This window comes from Anser anser, assembly GCF_964211835.1.
Source record: "Anser anser genome assembly, chromosome: 2".
NCBI classification, from domain to species: Eukaryota; Metazoa; Chordata; class Aves; order Anseriformes; family Anatidae; genus Anser; species Anser anser.
The window spans coordinates 103,000,744-103,020,501 of NC_139721.1; the positions used below are offsets into that span (position 1 = coordinate 103,000,744).

General features: G+C 42.1%; 1 protein-coding gene across 11 annotated transcripts in view; it reads left to right on the top strand.

Annotated features, from left to right (window-relative positions):
- The window catches only part of HECW1 (HECT, C2 and WW domain containing E3 ubiquitin protein ligase 1), a 268,810-nt gene that overhangs the window by 142,263 nt on the left and 106,789 nt on the right, over positions 1–19,758 (top strand). For 9 of the 11 annotated variants that reach the window (XR_014580687.1, XM_083826824.1, XM_083826828.1 and 6 more), the window contains one exon: positions 13,883–13,961. Coding sequence is in view for 10 of the 11 variants with exons in the window: in XM_083826824.1 (XP_083682950.1) it covers positions 13,883–13,961 (79 nt within the window). In the remaining variant the exon portion in view is untranslated. The remainder of the gene's footprint in view (positions 1–13,882; positions 13,962–19,758) is intronic. The other 2 variants (XM_083826827.1, XM_083826823.1) reach the window with 1 other exon arrangement.

The following is a 19,758-nucleotide window of genomic DNA, read 5'->3' on the forward strand; positions in this document are numbered from 1 at the left end:
AGTCTGATGGAAAGCATCTGAATTGTTTCTGCACAGCTCCCTTTCTAGCTGCAGGGATCTGTTTTTTATTTACACGGAGGCCCTTTGTACCCTTATGGCAATGCAATAGGGCTTTATGGTGAATGTAAGTCTAAACCACGTTATTAGACTGTATGTTGATATTCTTAGCAAAGGACCACCGACATCGCTCATACTACCTAACTGACCCCAGGAAATTGTTAAAATTGAGTTCAAAAAATATATAACAGACTGTATTATTTCAGGTACCAACGCACTAATGACCTTTCGTCTAGCTAGCTGGGACTGTTCAGTGCCTGTGACTGCAGAGGTGAAGTACCTGAGGGTTTCTAATACCCGTTACCACAGAGCTGATTCAGCTATGCAGGAATACTCAAGGCTAATACCGGAAAAGTCTGGAGGTGCCACTAGCCATCAGGAAACCCTGGTTTTATTAGCAGCCTATTTATTTCTCTCATTGTTCCCCAAAGGGTATAACCTATCCTAGCCAGTAAGCAAGTTTGAAAGATGCTGCTCTCAGGTTCGAGTTCTAGCAATTCTGTGATGGTTGCTGTTGGCTTTTTTTGTTTGTTTTGGTTGGTGTTTTTTGAAATGTATCTGAAAAAGGGGGAGGAAATCTTTATGATATGTGGAAGATCTGGAATTTTAGAAATTAAGTGCTTTCTTTCTTCATAGCCTCTTCCACTACGCTTTCTTTTCCACTCTTCTTCTGTAGAGCCTTGCCTTTTCTCTTTTCCCCTTTTGTCACTTTTTCTTTCCTTTTCTCTTTCACTCCTTTCACATTTTTGCTGGCTGCTTCTGTTCTGAAGATCACCTTGATTAGGAGATCCAGGCTGCCTGAAAAGCGTGCTGTGCTCTGGCCCAGAGCAGCCTTCAGGACCACTTGGCTGCCTCTCAGACAGCTGGCTGATGGCAGCCACTGTGTGACCCTCGAGGAGGGGTGGACTAAGCTACCAGGCACAGCCAGGGATTTGAGATCGACTTTGCTGTGACGGTGAGCCAGGGCTGTGCCTGAGGCTCAGCTTGCAAGTCCACTGGTTTTGCAGCTGCCTCCCCACATGATGCAGCAGCGCCCCGGGAGTCTTTGTGCTTTTTGGAGCTGCTACCACTGAGAGGATGCTCAAGTTTTACAAGTTTATTATTCAGTTGTGCTTTTGAGAGCGAGGAGCGGAGTGGAGGGGCTGCCAAGTGTTTGTCTCGTGGTGTCCTCACTTTCTACTGTGAGTGATGCATCATTGACAGGGTGGACAGCACAGACTGCTTCAGTGCCATGCAGCTCAGGGATATGTAATGCTGCTGCAGCAGGAGAACATAAAATATGAATGCGACAAAGCCAGTGGGTCTTACCACTTGCAGAAGGGGCAGCTCTGGCTTCCAGATTCAGCAGTCATCCTTTGTGCTTTGCTCCAGACTGTAGCACAGACCACCCCCAGATGGCAGGCAAAGAGCCATGTCTTTTGTTCACCTTCTTTCACCTGGTTTTGGGGGGCATGGCCCAAGGAGGTGACCTGGCTCAGACCTACTTCCATGTAGCCCAAAGATTTGGACACTGGCCAAGAAAGTTTTGCTCTGCAGGAGAGAGGAGAAGAGCACAGTGGGAGCTGCTGTAAAGGCCCATGGGGCCCGATGGCAGAGCCCCAGCCTCTGCTCACTATAGCTTGAAGCCACAGCAGCCAAGCTCTGCGCTCCTCTCTGTCTCCATTGCTGCACATACAGCTGCAGGCAAGCAAGCGTCGGGGCTGCCTCTGTAGGGCAAAAGGAAAGAGGGCAGGAACATGCCTGGTGGGGATGAGAGGGGAGATGTTTCACACAGAAGATACCTGCTCTCATCTCAGCGTGGTCGGCCAGGGGAGGGATCTAGGTGGGCGACAGGGATTTTGTGTGGAGATGGGAGCCACGTCTCGTGCATTATGAGTCCCGTTCCTCCCCACTAGATGAGGACCATGTGGGTGGTGTGTGTAGCATGAGGTATTGTTGTGGTTTAACCCAGCAGGCAGCTCAGCACCACGCAGCCGTTTGCTCACTCCCCTCCACCCCCAGTGAAACTGGGGAGAGAATTGAAAAGAAAAATGCAAGAATATGTGGGTTGAGATAAGGACAGTTTAATAAGAAAGAAAAAAGGTAAGATAGAGGAGAGGAGAGCAGAGGAGAGGAGAAAGGAAAGAATAAACAAAGCAAGTGATACACAATGCAATTGCTCACCACCCGCTGATTGATGCCCAGCCAGGCCCTGAGCAGCAGCCCCCCGGCCAAATCTCTCCCATTTTTATTGCTCAGCATGACACCACAAGGTATGGGACATCCCTTTGGTCATTTTAGGTCAGCTGTCCTGGTTCTGTTCCCTCCCAGCTCCTGCTGCACCCCCAGCCTTCTTGCTGGCGGGGCAGCATGAGAAGCTGAAAAGTCCTTGGCTTAGTGTGAACACTGCTCTGCAACAACTGAAACAGCATGTTACCGACATTATTTCCATCCCAAATCCAAAACCATACCATACCACGGAACCATACCTCCTACTAGGAAGAAAATTAACTCTATCCCAGGCAAAACCAGGACAGGTACGAACCTCTGCATTGCCTTGATCTGTTACATGAGAGCAATTTCCCATGACTGATAGAAGTGTTTGAGACAGATTCTGCGCTGATCTCCATCAAAACTGACACACGCACCAAAAGCCACCTCTCTTGCTGTTAAGATGTGATTTATTTATTAACATCTACAAGAATTATATCATTATACAGACTAATGATAATATTATACACACTAATGTTATACACGCTAATGACTTCTCTGTGGTGACAGCACTCCTGCATTTAGCTGACATCGTTTCCCCCCTCCTGTCATATTTAATGACTTCACATTCAGAAGTCTTTTGCATCCAGCATGCAGCAGGCCAAATCCTTTGTGAAGCCATGATACCCAAATTGCTGTAGTGAGCTCAGCTGTTATCAGAGACTGGATTTTGTAAACATTGCTTCCCCTAAAAATCTTTGGCATACCTTAAGTTTGCCATAAAACCCTACCACAGTCATTTTCAGGATGAGCTTGGCCCCTATTTTCTTTATCTTTCAGATTAGTCGTTGACATTACGTATGAGGAGTGGCAGAGAGAGAGGTGGATTTGTGCAGTCTTAAGAGGAGAAGCCTTAAGCGGAATATTAGTGATGCCCTTAACTACGCAGTGGGAGGGTGTAGGGCAGAAGGAGGCTCGCTCTTCTCACAGAGCATGGTGAAATCACAGCGGGCAGCAGACACAAGTTGCAACAAGGGCAATTCAGGTTAGACTTCAGGAACTTTTGGGGATTTGCCCAGGGATCTTGTCATTTGTCTTTCCTTGGAGATACTCAGAATTCAACAGGACAGGGCCCCGAGTCACCTACTCAGAATTGGTCCTGCTTTCACTGAAGGGTTGGACCAGGTGACTTCAGGAGATCCCTTCCAACACCAGTCATTCTCTGACAGTTCGATTACAATCAGTATTTCCACAAGCACTCTTCACTGGATAAAACTGTTGGCTTTTTAAAACCCGCTGCTGTAGATAGCCACAAACTAAGGAAAACAAAGCAGTGGGTGCTCAGCTGCAGCAGCCAAATAGGAAAACAAAGGCAATTAAAATAAAAATTAAAAAAAAATAGACCGTGGGTTTACTGAGATAGGATAAGCAGTTTCTGCTGGTTCTGATGTATCTCCCAAAAGATACACAGAAGAAACACTGAGCATGAATGTGGCTGCATTAACTACCAGACTGTAGATACTGTCTCTTAGGACTTTTTTTTTTCTTCTCAGCTTTACAGTTTCTGTGCTAGCATGACTAGGAAACTGCCCTGTGGAGTGCAAATGTTTTATTAGTAATTCAGCAAGATTAAGGGACCTTTGAAGGAGCAGAGATATTTCCCTATTTATTAAAGCAGACTATAAATCTCTGCAGTCACTTCAGTTCTGCCAAAAGTAGGATCCAAGGTTGAAAGTAAAGGGTCTGTAACTCACTTCTCAAAATAATGCTACTTGTAGGGAATTGATATTCAGGGCATTCATTTAGAAGAATGGGCATTGTTCACTGCCTTGCTGCTTCTTTTATGGTTCGAAGGGTCATTGACCAGATTCCCTCACCCAGACTCTCTGACAGCAAGATGAATGCTTTGAGCCCTTCCTCAAATACAGCTTAGCTGAGTGATCCGGTTGTCCCACGCATGTCAGCATTATTCATCTATGTACTTGTCCCAGACAAGCTGCATTAGAAGAGCGAGGAGTTTCTAAAGCCTCTAATAACTGCTGTCTAACACAGTTCACTGCCTTCCGAAGACATCATCGACGTGTTGCATTTTAGGGTATTTCTACCATATTTGCCCTACATTTTGATCCCCCTGCTTGTTCTGTAGTTCAAAGAGAAAAGGCATTAGTGGCAATTTTTTAGTCCTCAGTGCAAACAGGACATGTTCTTGAGAAGATTGAATTTAGAGTCTACAGGGGCAAATTTTGTGCAGAACTGCAGGATCCGAACAGTGCCCCCTGGGCCTGTCTTACCTATCAATGATGCTGCTGCCAATTATTTCCGTGGTGTAGGGGTTTGCTTAGCTGCTCCCGAGAGGCTGTTATTTACACACAGCTCTTTGCTGTGAGAGTGCTTAAGCACATTAATACTCTGTGTACAGACCTGTCAGGTTTACAGGCATGATCCTGTCCTGCATTAGGCAGCTGCTTGATGTTAATCTGATCTTAAACCTAGATTTCCTTAGTGGTTTTTTTTGTTTGTTTGTTTTTGTGGATAATGGTAGCTCTTGGGAGCACAGAGTTGGTTAGCAACTGCAGAGAGCCTTCTCAGTTGACTGCACCAGAGGCGAGGGCAGTGGGAAAGAAGAGCCTTTTGTGTCTGTAAAAGTGTGTTTTGCACATTGGGGTGTAAACTACTGCCATCCTTTGGACTGCTTTCAACTTGCTGAGGGACATGTTAGTTCTTAAAAGGCCCACTGATGTCAAATAGCATGCAGCATCAGAGCTGCAATGAGTCCTTGGTGAGGTATCCTGCAGAAAGCAGTCCTCCTAAGAAGTTTGCTACATGTCAAGAAAAATGACTGTCTCTTAGATGTAACCCGGCATTCAACTCATAAAACACAAATTAAACACTAACACAAATGTAGGCACAACTGTTATATTTAAGTTATATTTAAGTATCTGAAAATCTAGGAATTTATTTAAATGAAGTTTCCAAAGAACATAGGAAGATCAAAATCTCTAATCAAAGCTTTTCCTCTGCTGCCAAAGGATAGCTGAAGTTTATCAGGCAGAACTGTTGAAACAATGAAAAAGCTGAATCTAATAAAATTTTGGAAGAAAAACGTGTTGGACTCTGGGGGAGATACTGATTTGTTGCCTCAGTCCTTGCTTTTGTTTTAATTGAAAGTGGTTACTCATAACATCCCTCTTCTATTTTGTCATTATTCTAAACCAGCGTTCTACCCACACAGGGTAGGCTGGGAAACAGCAAATACCTTCATGCCAGCATGGAGACCTGGTATACTTAGTGCATGCTGTCACTGAATGTTCACTTGTCATAAACCTATTGGTAGTTGCCTTCTAGAGGACTTTACTGATAGTACCGAACAGCACTTTTGTTCTATAATATTAGTTTGGTTTCCAGGGTTCATGATCTAGAATCTGCTGAGAGTTCATTACACTTTCAATGGAAAAAAAATGCTAATTTCTGTAAGGGCTTCTAGGAGAGAAGCTTTTAGGAGTGAAACACTTCTGTCTCCTGGAGAAAAAAAAATCGAAATAAGCACTGCTGCAAGAGGAGGCAAAAGGAGCCTTCTGCATTCAGAAGGCAACTGTGACATGCCCATAAAGGCAATTTCTCCCCTTAATCAGGGAACTGCAGTGAGAAAGCACTGTATTACAGGGCTAGAACAGCACTGACCACAACAGAGGGGGAAGACTGTGGCACACGTGTGGTCACAGTCCTTCGGGGATGCAAGTCAGCTGCAGAAAACCCAGCAGGGAGTTAGGCTCTGCTAATCGAGAAACTGGCTGCATGGGATTTGCAGTCACCTGAAAGGAAAATACTGCAGTGCCAGCACAGTGGCTTAACGAGCTAACAGGATAAGTGGAATATATTGCATTCAAGAGCTGGATAATTCTGTTAACAGAGTGAGGGTTGTAGCTGAAGTACTGCCACTAATTAGGGCTGGATTTTCAAAGTGTAGCCTGGGATTATAGCCATAATTCTGTCAGAGACAGCCATGGAGCTTGGATCTCCATTTGCTCCTTTCACAGCCCACCCCATACATCCCAGCCTACCCTGTGTTCCCAAGAGGTGGTAGAAGTCAGGTCATAGAGGGAAAAGAAGCACTTCTACAGTCTGTGGTTATTTAGTCAAGTTTTCTTCCCCAGCTATGCCTTTTTAAAGTCAACACTAGGAGGAAATGGGAGTATTCACCCAGATCAACTGAGAACTATTCCCTCTCTGAAGCGGATGGCACAATGTGAAGCGTGAACTTGGGACAATGCCTTATATTCTTTTACTGTGGAAAGACACTTCACACTTAGGAAATTGTCCTAGTATTAAGAGTTCAGTGAAATCAAGGGGGCAACAATAACAGTCAACAGAGCTAGTTTAGGGGATAATAATTTTTTGAGAAACTCTTCTTGACACCTGTGCCATGTACACGCTGCTTTGTTAAAACAATAGCTCAAAGCTGATTTAAACTGACATCAGCAAAGCAGTGCAGAGTGGAGGCTGGTACCCTGCTCCTACCTCAGTCTGGGGAATTTTGGACCCATCTTATGTCTCAGATGAACTGAAAAATGCAAACAGATGGAAGGAGGCAGAGCGAAGCATCACCTTCTTCTTTTCCTACTGACCATTAAATTCAGGCCAGTAACTTTGCTTATTTTATTTCAAATCTGCAGGCAAATTTGGTGTTCTTGAGAAGCAGAGAACAGGGAACTGGAGCTTGAAGCAAGCGCAGGGCAGGCAGTTACTGACCAGTCTTGTCTTTTCCCCCAGCTCTGCAACGCCATGTCTTTAGCTCTGACACATCTAGCAATATTTTTTTTTTCCTTTTGCTGATGCACAGTTTGGGACCGAGTTTAGGCTATTTTTCACTTGTTATTTGAATCAAGCACAGGTCACCAGCTTTTTTTTTTTTTTTTTTGCAAGGCACTCATCTGCTGATTTTCATCCTCAGGACTGGTGTATACAAACAGAATATACTTAACTGATTTGCTTTTGTAGTTTCTAGGTTTCTTTCATTTTACGTTTCCATCTTCTGTGCGGGTTGAGTAGTGCTGCTGGGAAGCGTGAGCCCCTCTGAATACTTTGATGTGTTCTTAGAAGTGTTTTTTTAAAGAGAAACTCTTGCTAATAGGTAGTATGGTCCAGGGTTGAGCTATGAAAATTTGCAGTACCTGAGCATTTAGTCTACATTAGTGTCACTGCAGTTTCCTCTGTTTTAAATGTAAGAAATACTGGCCTATGTAAGATAATATCAGTTATGGCCATTAAATGTTACCACTGTTTTGAAGCAGAAGCTGCTGCTACCCAAGTGTTTTGGATCTCAGTGAAGAGTACGATTTCTTAAATCAGATGTTTCTTCTGTTTATGGGAAAAGCAAATTTGCTTGGCTTTGTTGAATTCCCTTGTCTGTGCGGTCACAGGGGTCAAAAATGCCCTTCTGGAGCATAAGGTGTGTTACTAAATGATAAGACTAAGACACAGCTGTTTTTCTGTGCTGTGTGTTGGAAAAGAAATGTGTGCTTGTATTTGCTACCTGTGTATGTCTAGATGTGGTAAAAGCATGTAATAAAATCATATTCTGTTCCATATCAGCAAGACCTTTATCATAATTAAATTGGGCTGCACAACATACAAACATGCTAGAAGTAACTTAGAAAGTGGTGCAGAGCACACTTTACATGTTGCACTATTACAGGTCATTCCACTGCTGGAAAGCAAATTTTCTACTGCAGCAGCAGGCAAGCTTGTTTACAGCTTCTTCTAGACCGGCGTTCACATTGCACACTTTCCAAAAGTATTTGCCTAGATGTAACAGGAAGGCTGAACAGAAGTACCTGAGGTGTACCCTGCAGCCACTTTACTTTCAGGAGCAAGACTGTTGCCCTTGGTACTCCTCCATATATCCAGATAGACCAGTGAAGAGCAAAGTATTTTAGGATATACTTTTAATTAGCTGTCAGAGTCCTTGTTTCTGAGCTTCTGGATAGACAAAGTTTTAGTGATGCACTTGGAATTTTGCCTCAGTAAGAACTGATGGACTGTCATACTGTGGGATTTCTCAAGTTTGTTTTTTTGTTGTTGTTGTGGGTTTTTTTTTCATAACACGTTCTATAGCTAAACAGAGGGGGAGTCTCAAGGGCTCCATTTGCCAGTGTGAATCCTGCCTCCTTTCTCATTCAGGGTCACATAAATTCCCTCCAGCATTTGCAGGAACTACTCACAAGGAAAAGCGATGCCAGGAAAACACTATTATTTTTAGTTTTCAGTCATGTCCTTCTGTCTTTTTTCTCTCTACCAAGAAAATGAAAAGCATTTCCAAATGTGGTCCTTTCCCTGGATTCAGCATGTCCTGAGAGGCTTTGATCTGGCCTCACATACCTCCCCACACCTTGCAGAGAGCTTTGACTGCTTTGGTGGTTGCCTTTTGCCTGTGCTTCAGTGGTTGGGAAACTGTGCTAGACCAGAAGTTTATTTCATGGTGTGTTTACTGGAGAATATTGTAAAGGAAGTACTGATGCTTCTTTAATTGCTCGAGTGCACACACTCCTGCCCATGGAAATGACAACCATTCTGATCACAAGCAAGGCACAAGGAGGAAGGTTTGAATCTGGTCAGGAAACCCACGCTCTTCTGAGAGATTCAGGTAGGCTTCAAGTTGCAGCTCAGGTCCCATCTTTTCATGACTACATATGGTAGAAGCATGTAATAAAAGCATATTAATCCTGTTCCGCATCAGGACTTTAAAAATAATTAGGTTTTGCTGCACAATGTGCAAACATTACATTATAAACAAACAAACAAAAATATTGTAGTAATTCAGACTGAGCTCTTCAAGGGCATAAAAGAGCACCACAGTTATAAGTGGAAAATTACATTTGTTCCTTTCATGCCAAGGTCTTCAGTCTGTAAGATGTCAAGTGATGAGATGAATGTTGTTCTGTCAGCTAACTGTGTTTTCAGTGGCAGTTGAGAAGAGTTTTTTTTTTCCTTCCTGATGACTAAATTCAAAGTTTACTTACAGTGACAACACTCCTAGTGTAATTATATTGGAGCTACTAAAATTAGTCTGGGTTTCTTTCATGATAAATGGCAAGAAAGAGGAATATGACCCATGCACTTTTTCATCCCAGGCATCAACACTTCATAAATCCCAGTCTGTGCGGTTGCTGGTGATTGTTAGTGAGCACACACCCAGCTTTACCCTATCCTATGCATAGTTCACTTAGCCTTTTCTCACTACCAAGGAGAATCTGATACTACGTCAGAATCTGATACTACGTCAGAAAATAGTGAGTCCAAACAGAAGCCAACAGCTTTTTTTCTTTTCAAAATATTGGACTTAAATTAGAAGACTTTTCTCATTGTTTCCACTTTGCTGAGATTTTGGCTTGGTCCTGGAAACTTATCTTCAGCTAGACAGCGGGACAAACGTAATGACCTTGTGTGTCAAAAAGTTGAGGGAGAACTCCTTCATGCTCACCTTTCCTTATACTGCAAGCTAAATCATGCCATGCTGTTGATACAACTTTTCTTCCGCCCCCACTGGTCGCCTTAACTCCCTATGTCAATATTGAAGTAAAACCACTTTCCCAGCCATTGTAATATCCTTCCCTGGGTATGTCCTTACATGATCATTTCTTTTTGAGAGAGGATTTGCATCTGCTCTTGAGTGTGCTTGGGCACATGCCCAGCTCCTGCGACCGCCCTCTCAGGTGAGAAGGTGCAGCATACGTGTTGTGAGAGTGGTGGAGGCCTCGGAGCCAAGCCATTTAGCTGGGCCACTGGAGAAAAGAGACACCAATTTGCGTTAGTAGAGCTTTACAGAACAGGGGTTGGGAGGATTTAGGAAGTGTTACAGCTAGGATCTTGGTTTGAAGCCTTGTTTGTACAATGAAGTCTTTAATGTTGCGTCCGTTCATTTGCATTGTGCCTTGATCTCATGCAGCCTTAGTGCTGTGCATTCCCTTTGTTGGCTAAGCTTCAAAGAAATGTTGTAACATCTTTAAAATCCCTAAGGTTAAGTGCTAGGCATTGTCAAAATGACCATAGCAGTGCATCTCAGAGAGCTACACTGAGATAATCTACAGAGTTCATAATTCAGTTATAGGCAGCAGTGCTGGTATTTCGCCTTGCTTTCGTATTGCCACTTCAGGATGCAGGATGCAGCCAGAAGGAAATGGCCATTTTTAAGGGCTGCAGGGGCTGCACAATGTTTTCTGCAACTTAAAAAGTTACTGAGCTGGCTAAAATGAAGCCTAGAGGCAAAAACCCCCATCAAAGACCTGCAAAGACACAATAGGGTAGGGTGTATGGGGTGTGTGTGGCCAGGTTTTGGTACCAGGGCCTGCCGGGCTGCTCTGTGAGGTGCGGCCAGGGCTGCCCCATGCCGGCTCCAGCGGCCCCACCACAGGGCCCGGCTGAGCCCCTCGGCCACGGGTGGGCTCCTCGGGGAGAGCGGAGCTCAGCAAGGGCCAAACGCTGCCTGGCAGTGAGGAAGGGAGTGCGAGAAGCAGCCCTGCGAGCAGCCAGGGCAGGAGGTGCTCCAGGCACCCAGCAGAGCTTGCCCTGCAGCCCCTGGAGAGCCCAGTCTGGAGCAGGGGAGAGGTGTGAGGAGGAAGAGGCGGCACAGAGGAGCTGCTGGGGGTGACCGCAGCCCCCTCTCCCCAGCCCCCTACACCATTCAGGGAACTGGGGGGAGGTAGGAGTCCAGTGGGGTGAGCCTGGCAAGCAAGTGGGGTGGGGTGAAGGTGTTCTGTTTTTTTGTTTGTTTCTCTCCATCCAGCTCTATTCATTTGGGAATAAATTAAATTACTTTTCCTCAAGCTGAGTCTTTCTTGCCTACAATGGTAATCAGTAAGTGATCTGTCTGTCTTGATCTTGGTTTATGGGCTTATCTGACTTATCTTCTCCCTGTGCCATGTTCAGGAGGGGAGAGCAAGAGAGTGGGCATCTGGCAGGTGGCCCAGGTCAACCCACTACATAGGGGAAGAGTTGTTTACAGTGGTGGGTTTTTAAAATGTTTGTGCTATCTGACTTGGTTCTTTTTCTTCATAATTAAAAGCTTAAGCTTTTCTTTTTCACTACTGTAGCAAAACTTGACCTTTTTTTTGATTTTTTTTTTTTTTTTGAGACCTTTTGGTCTTCATTGGGGGAATCGCTATAGGGGAAGCTGTAGGCAGATCCTCCTCAAACCTCTGACTGAATTGGGATCAGGAAAACCAGGATTAGGAGAATTGTGTCAACATTTCAAATCATCAAATCATGAGAACTGTTTTCCATTGAAAGCCAGGGGGAACATTTATTGTCAGTTAGGTAATTTAAAAACGTTACTCTCATACCCAGAAATGCCGTGTCTATAGAGTAAAAAGCAGGAGCACTTCCAGGTCCCAGGTACAGATGTGTACCCCAACCTGATGCCTGCACATTGTTGGGCCCCAGCACGCACCTTGGATATGCCCCATTCTTTAGTCCTATTCCAACCTCCTTGTGCCTTGATTTCCATGAGAAAACATGAGGCAAGTGGAAATTGAGGGAGCACTACTGAAGGCCCCGTGAGGGGTGAGCACTTAGATGTACAGTGTGAGGAGCACCTGATTCACAAAATAGATGGATCCTGTAGAAGCAAATCTAATTTGTTCTTTTCCCTCAGTACAGCTTGTTTCACTTATAGGGCTGGTTGCCTTACTGTCCTCCTTGTGTAATGCCACGCTTTGACACTGCAGCTTTGGCTATGCTGGGGATGCTTTTGTCCATGCATTACTTTTGTCCATACATTACTGAAGCATTACTGTCCTGATTCAATTTCCCTAATGTAGTTATGGCCCAAAACAGGACCCTTCATAGCAACATATTTTTAAGTTTTGAATGTGCTGGTATTTGCAGGACACCATCAGTTCCATCCCTGTCTGTTCAAAACATAGATCATTAAACTGTCCATACTGATTTGTGGCAGATTTAAGAATCCTGGGGAAATGTTTAAGGGCTGGAAAAAAGTGCACATTTTGCAAATATGCACGTATCTAGGGCAGTTGGCCCAGGCACTGTCCCAGACAAAATCGTGAGAAGACCATAAGTAGTAAGCCTGAAAGGAAAATGTATAATAAATGCCAGTCAATGAAGTAGTATGAAAAACACATCTTGACAAAGAAATGTCATTGTTTCTGCCATTGTTTCACAACTTCAGCTGATAAAGGTTACTGAGTTCTTGTCGCAAAATTCTCAGTGTCACGTATAATACCGATATAAATGTGTACCTTTCCTATCAGCGGTGGCTTTAATAAATAGACTGAAACCTGCATACCTGAGAAGTCCAAAGCTGTAATTACAGCTAGTTAGTTGTGATCCAGCTGGAGTGTTTCTACTTAAATTCGCTTGTAGTGTCACTCTATTCAGTACTCCTTATCCCATTTAAATAGTCTACGAGAAACTAACTGATTATGACAAAAGGTCAAGTACACCAGAGCCCATTTTTCAATGGTGTCTAGATTCACCCCTTGTATTTACAATTCATGTGTCACTTGTGTGTTGACCTGCCAGCTGTGCTTGTTGCTTAATCCCTGCTAGGGCGCTGCTATGCCCTCTTGCTCTGGTTTGAACTCTGTGGGGACAAAGAAGAGCTTGTTTTCTAAGTTAAGCTTGAATACACAATATTTAATATACTGAGCAATGAGTCACAGTTGAGTGGGACTTCAGTTACTGTCTCCTGGCAGAAATTGGAACTTAACTGCATAAATGCTCTTTTTCTTTTTTGCCTGAAAGCCAAACAACAAGACTGGTGAGGAGCTGTGACTTCCTAGGAGCAGAGCAGCACTTGGTTTGGCTCCAGAGTCAGTGGGAGGTAGTCATAGTAGCACCATCGCCCTGCTGAGCTTGGAGCCTGTCTCACGGTAGCATCTCTTCTGCTCTGTTCAGGGAAACAGCAGTGGAAACTGCTGTCCCCCAGCTGATGCAGGTTCTTATTTATGCCCCAGACACTGGCATGAGGGGTTTTTGCTTCCCAGTTCTGATCACAACCAGAAGGCAACCTGGGTCCTAACTTGCCCAACAGCAGCCCACCAATAAACTTGCTGAGCTAATGCTTGACATTAAAACTCAAGCTGTGGACATGATCCTTGTCAAAAGACAAGGTACAGAAAAGTGAGTACAAAAGGTCACCTGTTGATGTACTTATTTTTTTTCAGACTCACCCTCAATACTTACTAGTATCATAATTCAAAGTTGTTTGCACAGGATAGCAGTAAACTCACAGAGAAATTTGCAATAAACTTTCTGGACGAAGATTTTCCACTCTTTTAATATGTTATAAAGACAGACATTAGTAGAGATGAGAGCCATATCCCCATCCTTATGCATTACTTTTATCTCATTTAATAAATAGTCCCTTTCTGTGTGAGGAACCACTATATTAAAATTACAGTAATATTTCTGTATCATTCTGTTTTAATAAAATGCATCCAGGAAGGTCTGAGTTAGGCCACTAGTGGCTAAATCATTACCTGAATGAAAACATTGTTTTGATTAATGGTTGTCTATTTGACTCTTAGGTGGTTATGTTGTAAAAAGGACAGTTACTCAGCAGTTTGTCTGTTCAAGAGATACAGGAGACTCCTCCTTCTCACCTTTCTTCTTCTTCCAGCAGATTTTTAAAAGCATCACCAATGAAGATTCAATCCAGGGACAGGGAAGTCGGAGACTGATAAGTTTTTCATTGTCAGGTAAGTTACCATTTGTGTTAAAGTTTTAAGCCCAGAGAGTGGGAGACTGAAATTATTAAAACCCTTCATGTATATGTGTGTGTATGTATATCTTTGTGTATATATTTATGCATACATGGTGAGGCACTGGCACAGGTTGCCCAGAGAAGCTGTGGATGCCCCATCCCTGGAGGTGTTCAAGGCCAGGCTGGATGGGGCTTTGGGCAACCCGATCTAATGGGTGGCATCCCTGCTCATGGCAGGAGTGGTGGAACTGGATGATCTTTAAGGTCCCTTCCAACCCAAACCATTCAACAATTCTACAACTCTATATAACCTGTTACTCTAGAAGTGACAGTAACATAGAGAACTAATATCTGTCCTATGATTATTGCCACACCCTCTTCCTTCAAGGAGAGTTAAGTGCTAAAGTGTTTTGTTCAGGTAGAGGTTTTTTTGGATGTGTGTGGTTTTTTTTCTGATTAAATGTGGTGCTATATATGTAGGTCAAGGAAAGCAAGTTCAGTGGCACGTGCTTTACTTATGGAGCTGAATGTGATGTGTGGCAGCCCTTTGTTTCTTAGAGAGCACCTTCCACGGTCTTGGTCTGGACCTGAGGCAGATCCATGTGCCACATGCACAAGCTTATCTGTATTGCTCAGCAGTGACACTGAGACTTAAGCCAGGAGACTGCTCTCACTCCTCTGAATTTTTTGGAGGATGTTCAGCCTCATGATTTCACATGTCATTGCAGATTTTAAAAGCTATGGATCATTTCATCTGGCTTTAATAACAACAATCTGCAAATCGCCTCTGTAGAAAAGTTCAATTTGTCAAAAGAGAGTAGTTGTGAGCAAGGTTCTCATTTGGGGGGCTTTATGCTTGTTAGTTGGTTTCCATATTTTTAATTCCTCCTTAGTACAAAGAGGAAGATGCTGGACTTGACTTGGAAATTCCATGAGAAAATAGCACAGAAAAAAAAAAGAGTGGTTTTATTATACTCCATTTACCCTAGTTAAGAATTTTTACAAGTGCAGGCCTTTCCACCTAAAGTCGTACATTCAGACAAGCATCATGTTACATAATTGCTTTGGCCGTATGATTTATTTCAAGCCTTGTTCTAAGTTGTGCTGAGGTCAGCTAGGACTTCTGATTCTTTTTAATATTAGGCATGCATGTCAGTGCTTTTCCATATGAGGTTTCCATATCAGTGTGGGTTGTATGTGCTGTATGGCAAGTTAGACTGACATTAAATAGGGCCCATTAACACATCATTTACATTTTACTAGGTTGAACAATGGGCACCCATGCTGTGATATTCATTTGTTAAAGAAAACTACAGGTTCAGCTCAAAAGAAATAAAGAACTGAGTTAATATGTTCTTAAGTATAATCTTGCCCAGAATTAAATACATTTTTCCATTCTCAGAGATTCTTTGGCCTCATAGACCAAGAGATATCAAGAGTGATAATTCGTGACACAGCTAATTAATGTTGTCTCAATGGGCCCTAGATCGTTCATGCGTATAGCTTGATTCAAAGTTTACAAAGACCATACCATGTGATACTTTGGGGATTTCTTATTCTAGTGGTTAACAGCAATTCATTTACATATGTATCACATCCATATTAACAGCATCATCATAGCTAGGTATTTGTTAAATCCTTGAGCTCACAGTTATTACGTCAAAAATCTTTGGTATCAAAGTAGCTCTAGTTCAGTCTGTCTTTCTGATAGCCTGGACTTGAGGTATTTCAGTCACAAGTTAACACATCACAAAGATTTATTTACTGGTTTCTTACTTAATCAACAGAAAACAAACGTTGTCTATGTCAAAGTAAAATTATTGCCACTCCTATATCTGCTATGCTAGCTAATAAAATGCAAATAAATCCAGGCCTTTCCCAAGGAATTGGGATTCTTTTCTGTTTGCACCACTATTGCAGCAATAACCTGTCTATTGTCAGGAATCCTTTTGGCTCACGTAGACTTCTTAGATACTGGTCCTTAGGTATACTGTCAGGAGGTATACTGTCACCTTCAGTGTTTCAGTGTCATTACATAACATTTAGGTTTCAAAATTTTGTGGTTTTTTTTCATTGCAACAGAGTGAAAGGCCATTAGTCTTTGGCTGGGGACCACTGTGTTAGTTATTGCACCAACACAGAGCCAGCCTGCCCTGAACAGGTTATCATCTAAAGAAAGCAAGGAAAGCTATACAATTTATAATACCGTTTTTTTTTTTAAAGAAGAATATTAATGGAATGGGAGAGAAAAATCTCAAAGTAGGCAAAATCCCAAGAAATGCTGAACAAGATCATTCCATTTCAGCTGATTTATCTTGTTTGCTCTACTGCCTAGACACTCCAGTGAGACACTACTTTGAAATGAACTGTGCAGAAACAATTTATTTCTAAAAGTTGGTGGCAAAGTACTTTATTCCTTCTGTAGTTTTATTGAATATTTGCTTGAGCAAAATCCAACTAGTTTCACTGGAAATGTTGCCTGTGGAAAGGTATCTGGATTGGATAAAAATGTCAAACAAAGAAGAATAAACTGATGCTTCAGAGCAAAATGAGATCACTATCTTCTCCAGAACAGAAAGAGCAGTAGGTAGTTTGTTTTCTAACTATTTCCTTCTTTAGAGACTGGAAGTTGTTCCTGTGAAAGGTTAGTTCAGCTTAACAGGTTCATTAGCAATACTGATCTCAAAGAAGACAATTTCCCATGATTATGCTTCTTAATCTTTTATATGATGACTGTATTATTATAGCTTTAATTATTAAAACACTAAGAGAAATATCATAAGCCTAATTTAGTTAGATACAATCTTCAAGGAAAACTATTCAGCTACTTTGCATTTAGTTTCCAGTATGAATTTGCTGCTGTTACCAGTGAGCATCACACTTCTGATAAGGCAGCTGAGAGTGTGAAAGCTCCCTCACATGAAGTACAGAAAGAAGAAACGTGCTAAGCTTCCCAAGATGTTCCAGCCACTTCACTGAAAGTTCATGGTTTAGCAGCAACGTAACACCTTTGCTGAAAGCCCTGGAAACCATTCTTTTGGCTGGTATATTTAGAAAGTGTTATCATGATGTTTGTGTGACATTCCTCCTAGCTATATATTGCATTAAAAATCTTTTTTCAAACTTTAATATTTCACATCTCTCACTTATTTACACGCTGCTTATTTACCAAGTGCTCTTGTGGAACAAATGACCAGAAGGTCTAAATATCTCACAGACATTCAGGAATTCATGTTTCATGCATGTTTGTGAGACATTCAGGATCTTTTTTTTTTATTATTATTATTCCTTGTGTAGCTTTCAGATCAGGCATTCAGGTAAGATCTATTTTCAGTTTATGGAAGTCAGCGTCTAAATCACAACGGAAAACAATATTATGTCAACTAAAGGTCATTTTGAAAATTGTAGTTACCATGAAATCCTTGATCAAAATGCAGATATAGAACATTCTTTATCTTCTAACCATTTCTGGAAGTCCTAGAGACTGATTTTATAACAAAAAATCTATCCACTAAATTTTGTTTATTAAATATTGCTATAAACCTACCTCTTCTTCTGCCCTCACCAACTCAAGCTATTTTGCCCAGATGTTTTTTTATAAACCTAAGTTTCTAACCACTCACCTTTTTGTTGTTCTTGTTGTTTGTTTGTTTTTTTCACCTTTCAGAGCTTGTGTTAAGGTGAGGTGACTTTTCTACCTCCTCCAAAACACCAGTGGCTACAAAGTACTGCAGTGCTCTAGACTAACAGATTTAAAGTCTTTGAAATTAATTACTCCATTCTCCTATGTAACACAAGTCATCTTACTCCATGGTATGGAGTTTTGTGTGAAATTGGTTCAGTTCTGTCCTAGACAGGTGTGTACTCTGGTTCTGAGCAAAATAGGTGGTATTTTGCTCCAGTGGTTAACAGCTTGCAGTAACGAAACTCTCACTGTTACACTGCTCACAATAGTTGTTCAAACTTTTTCTGTTTTCTTTTTTGATGAAGGCAATTTAAAAAGTAGGCTGTCTTTCAGCCATTCTTGAATAATTAAATTCTTCACAGCTTTTCATTTATTAATAGATGTATTTTCTTCTTTACGCCTCCACTGCCTCTTCCTTATAGAAAGGAGAATTCCTTTCAGCATTCCTTTGTAGCACATCCAGCTAGAAAAATTATTTTCTCCTCTTTTTTGCTGTCTTTAATATTTTGTCTGGTAGCCTCATTTGACAAAAATGTTCTGGCTTATCTACCCCACCTACTTGTGTTTTTTTTTGTTTTTGTTTTTTAATCTCAGATCTTTAAACATCTCGTTGTGTAACTATACCAGACAGTTCTTTTTTCACTTACATTCTGTTTTTTGTGTGTATGTGTGTGTTTTTAAAGGGAAATGCAGTCTATTTATAGATCTGTAGATTTCTACAGATAATTTCTGCAGAAAGAACTGCCTTAACTATCTGTTTACCTTCTTGCATATCGCCAGTTGCAGAATCTCCTTAAATAGCTGATTAAGCCAGTAATTTGTTGTACGTTATGTAGTATCTTTCTCAATTCACCTGCATTATTTTACTGTATTAGATATTAAGACTTCCTATCACTGCACCTTACTGTTAGATTTTTATAATTCCTTAATATTAGATTTATTGAAATTTTATACCAGTTGCAATACTGCCAAATCTGTGCTCATTTTCTGTACTCTAGATTCAAGCATCATGTACTGCTGCATGAATCAAATTGGCATTTCCAAGTTAGTGCGAAATTTCTATGCTGTTACCGTTGAAACATTATTATGCTACTGGTAGCTAAAATAATTCCTATTGTTTTAAAAGCATGTAGCTGAGAGGCAGTACCTAGGTGCCTCCTGTTAATCCTGAGCAAGCAGAGTTTTGTTCTTCCTTCTTTTGAAGCCACCACTATGTAGCTCAGCTCATTATATGAACTTCTGCCCTCCAAGCTAGGTGATAATTGTTCTGTACAAGCTCTACGCTATAAAAGAAACACTGATGTACTAATACCCTGGCAACTACCTTACCTCGTTGATAGTCAACCCAGATACCAGTCCTGGTCAAGTCCAGTTACTCAGCATCAGAATCTGAACTGAAATCTCTTTGGGAATTTACAAAGGAAAACACAAGGAAAATGTTTGATCTATCCATTGACGACCTAATTAATAGCTCTTTCTCTCATAGTGATGGATCGTGAAGATAGTTTATTGTGCCTTGATACATGAGCTATGAGGATCTTGGAAAGATGACAGTAATTTTATATTCTGCCATTAATGAGCAGATTATGGAGAGAATACATTCCATTTGGGTGTTCATCAAACTAAATCACAGTCTAAATTGACAGCTGGGATTGTTCAGCCTGGAGAATAGAAGGCTCGGGGGATCTGATCAGTGTCTATAAATACCTGAAAGGAGGGTACAAAGAGGACAGAGCCAGGCTCTTCTCAGTGACAAGACAAGAGGCAATGGGCACACACTGGAACACAAGAAGTTCCATCTCAACATCAGGAAGCACTTCTGTACTGTGCATGTGACTCAGCACTGGAATAGGCTGCCCAGAGAGTCTCCTTCCTTGGGAATCTTCAAAAGCCATCTGGATATGGTCCTGGGCAGCCTGCTCTAGGTGTTCCTGCTTGAGCAGGGGGTTCGACCAGATCACCTCCCATCCAACCTCAACCATTCTGGGATTCTGTGATTTTTGTGACAGTGGTCTTTCAAGTGACCCAATGGTCTTTCCAGCGTCTTGGTAACCTTGCAGAACTTCATTAGGTCGCCTTTTAGATGTGTTCTGGATAAGTTTGGCCT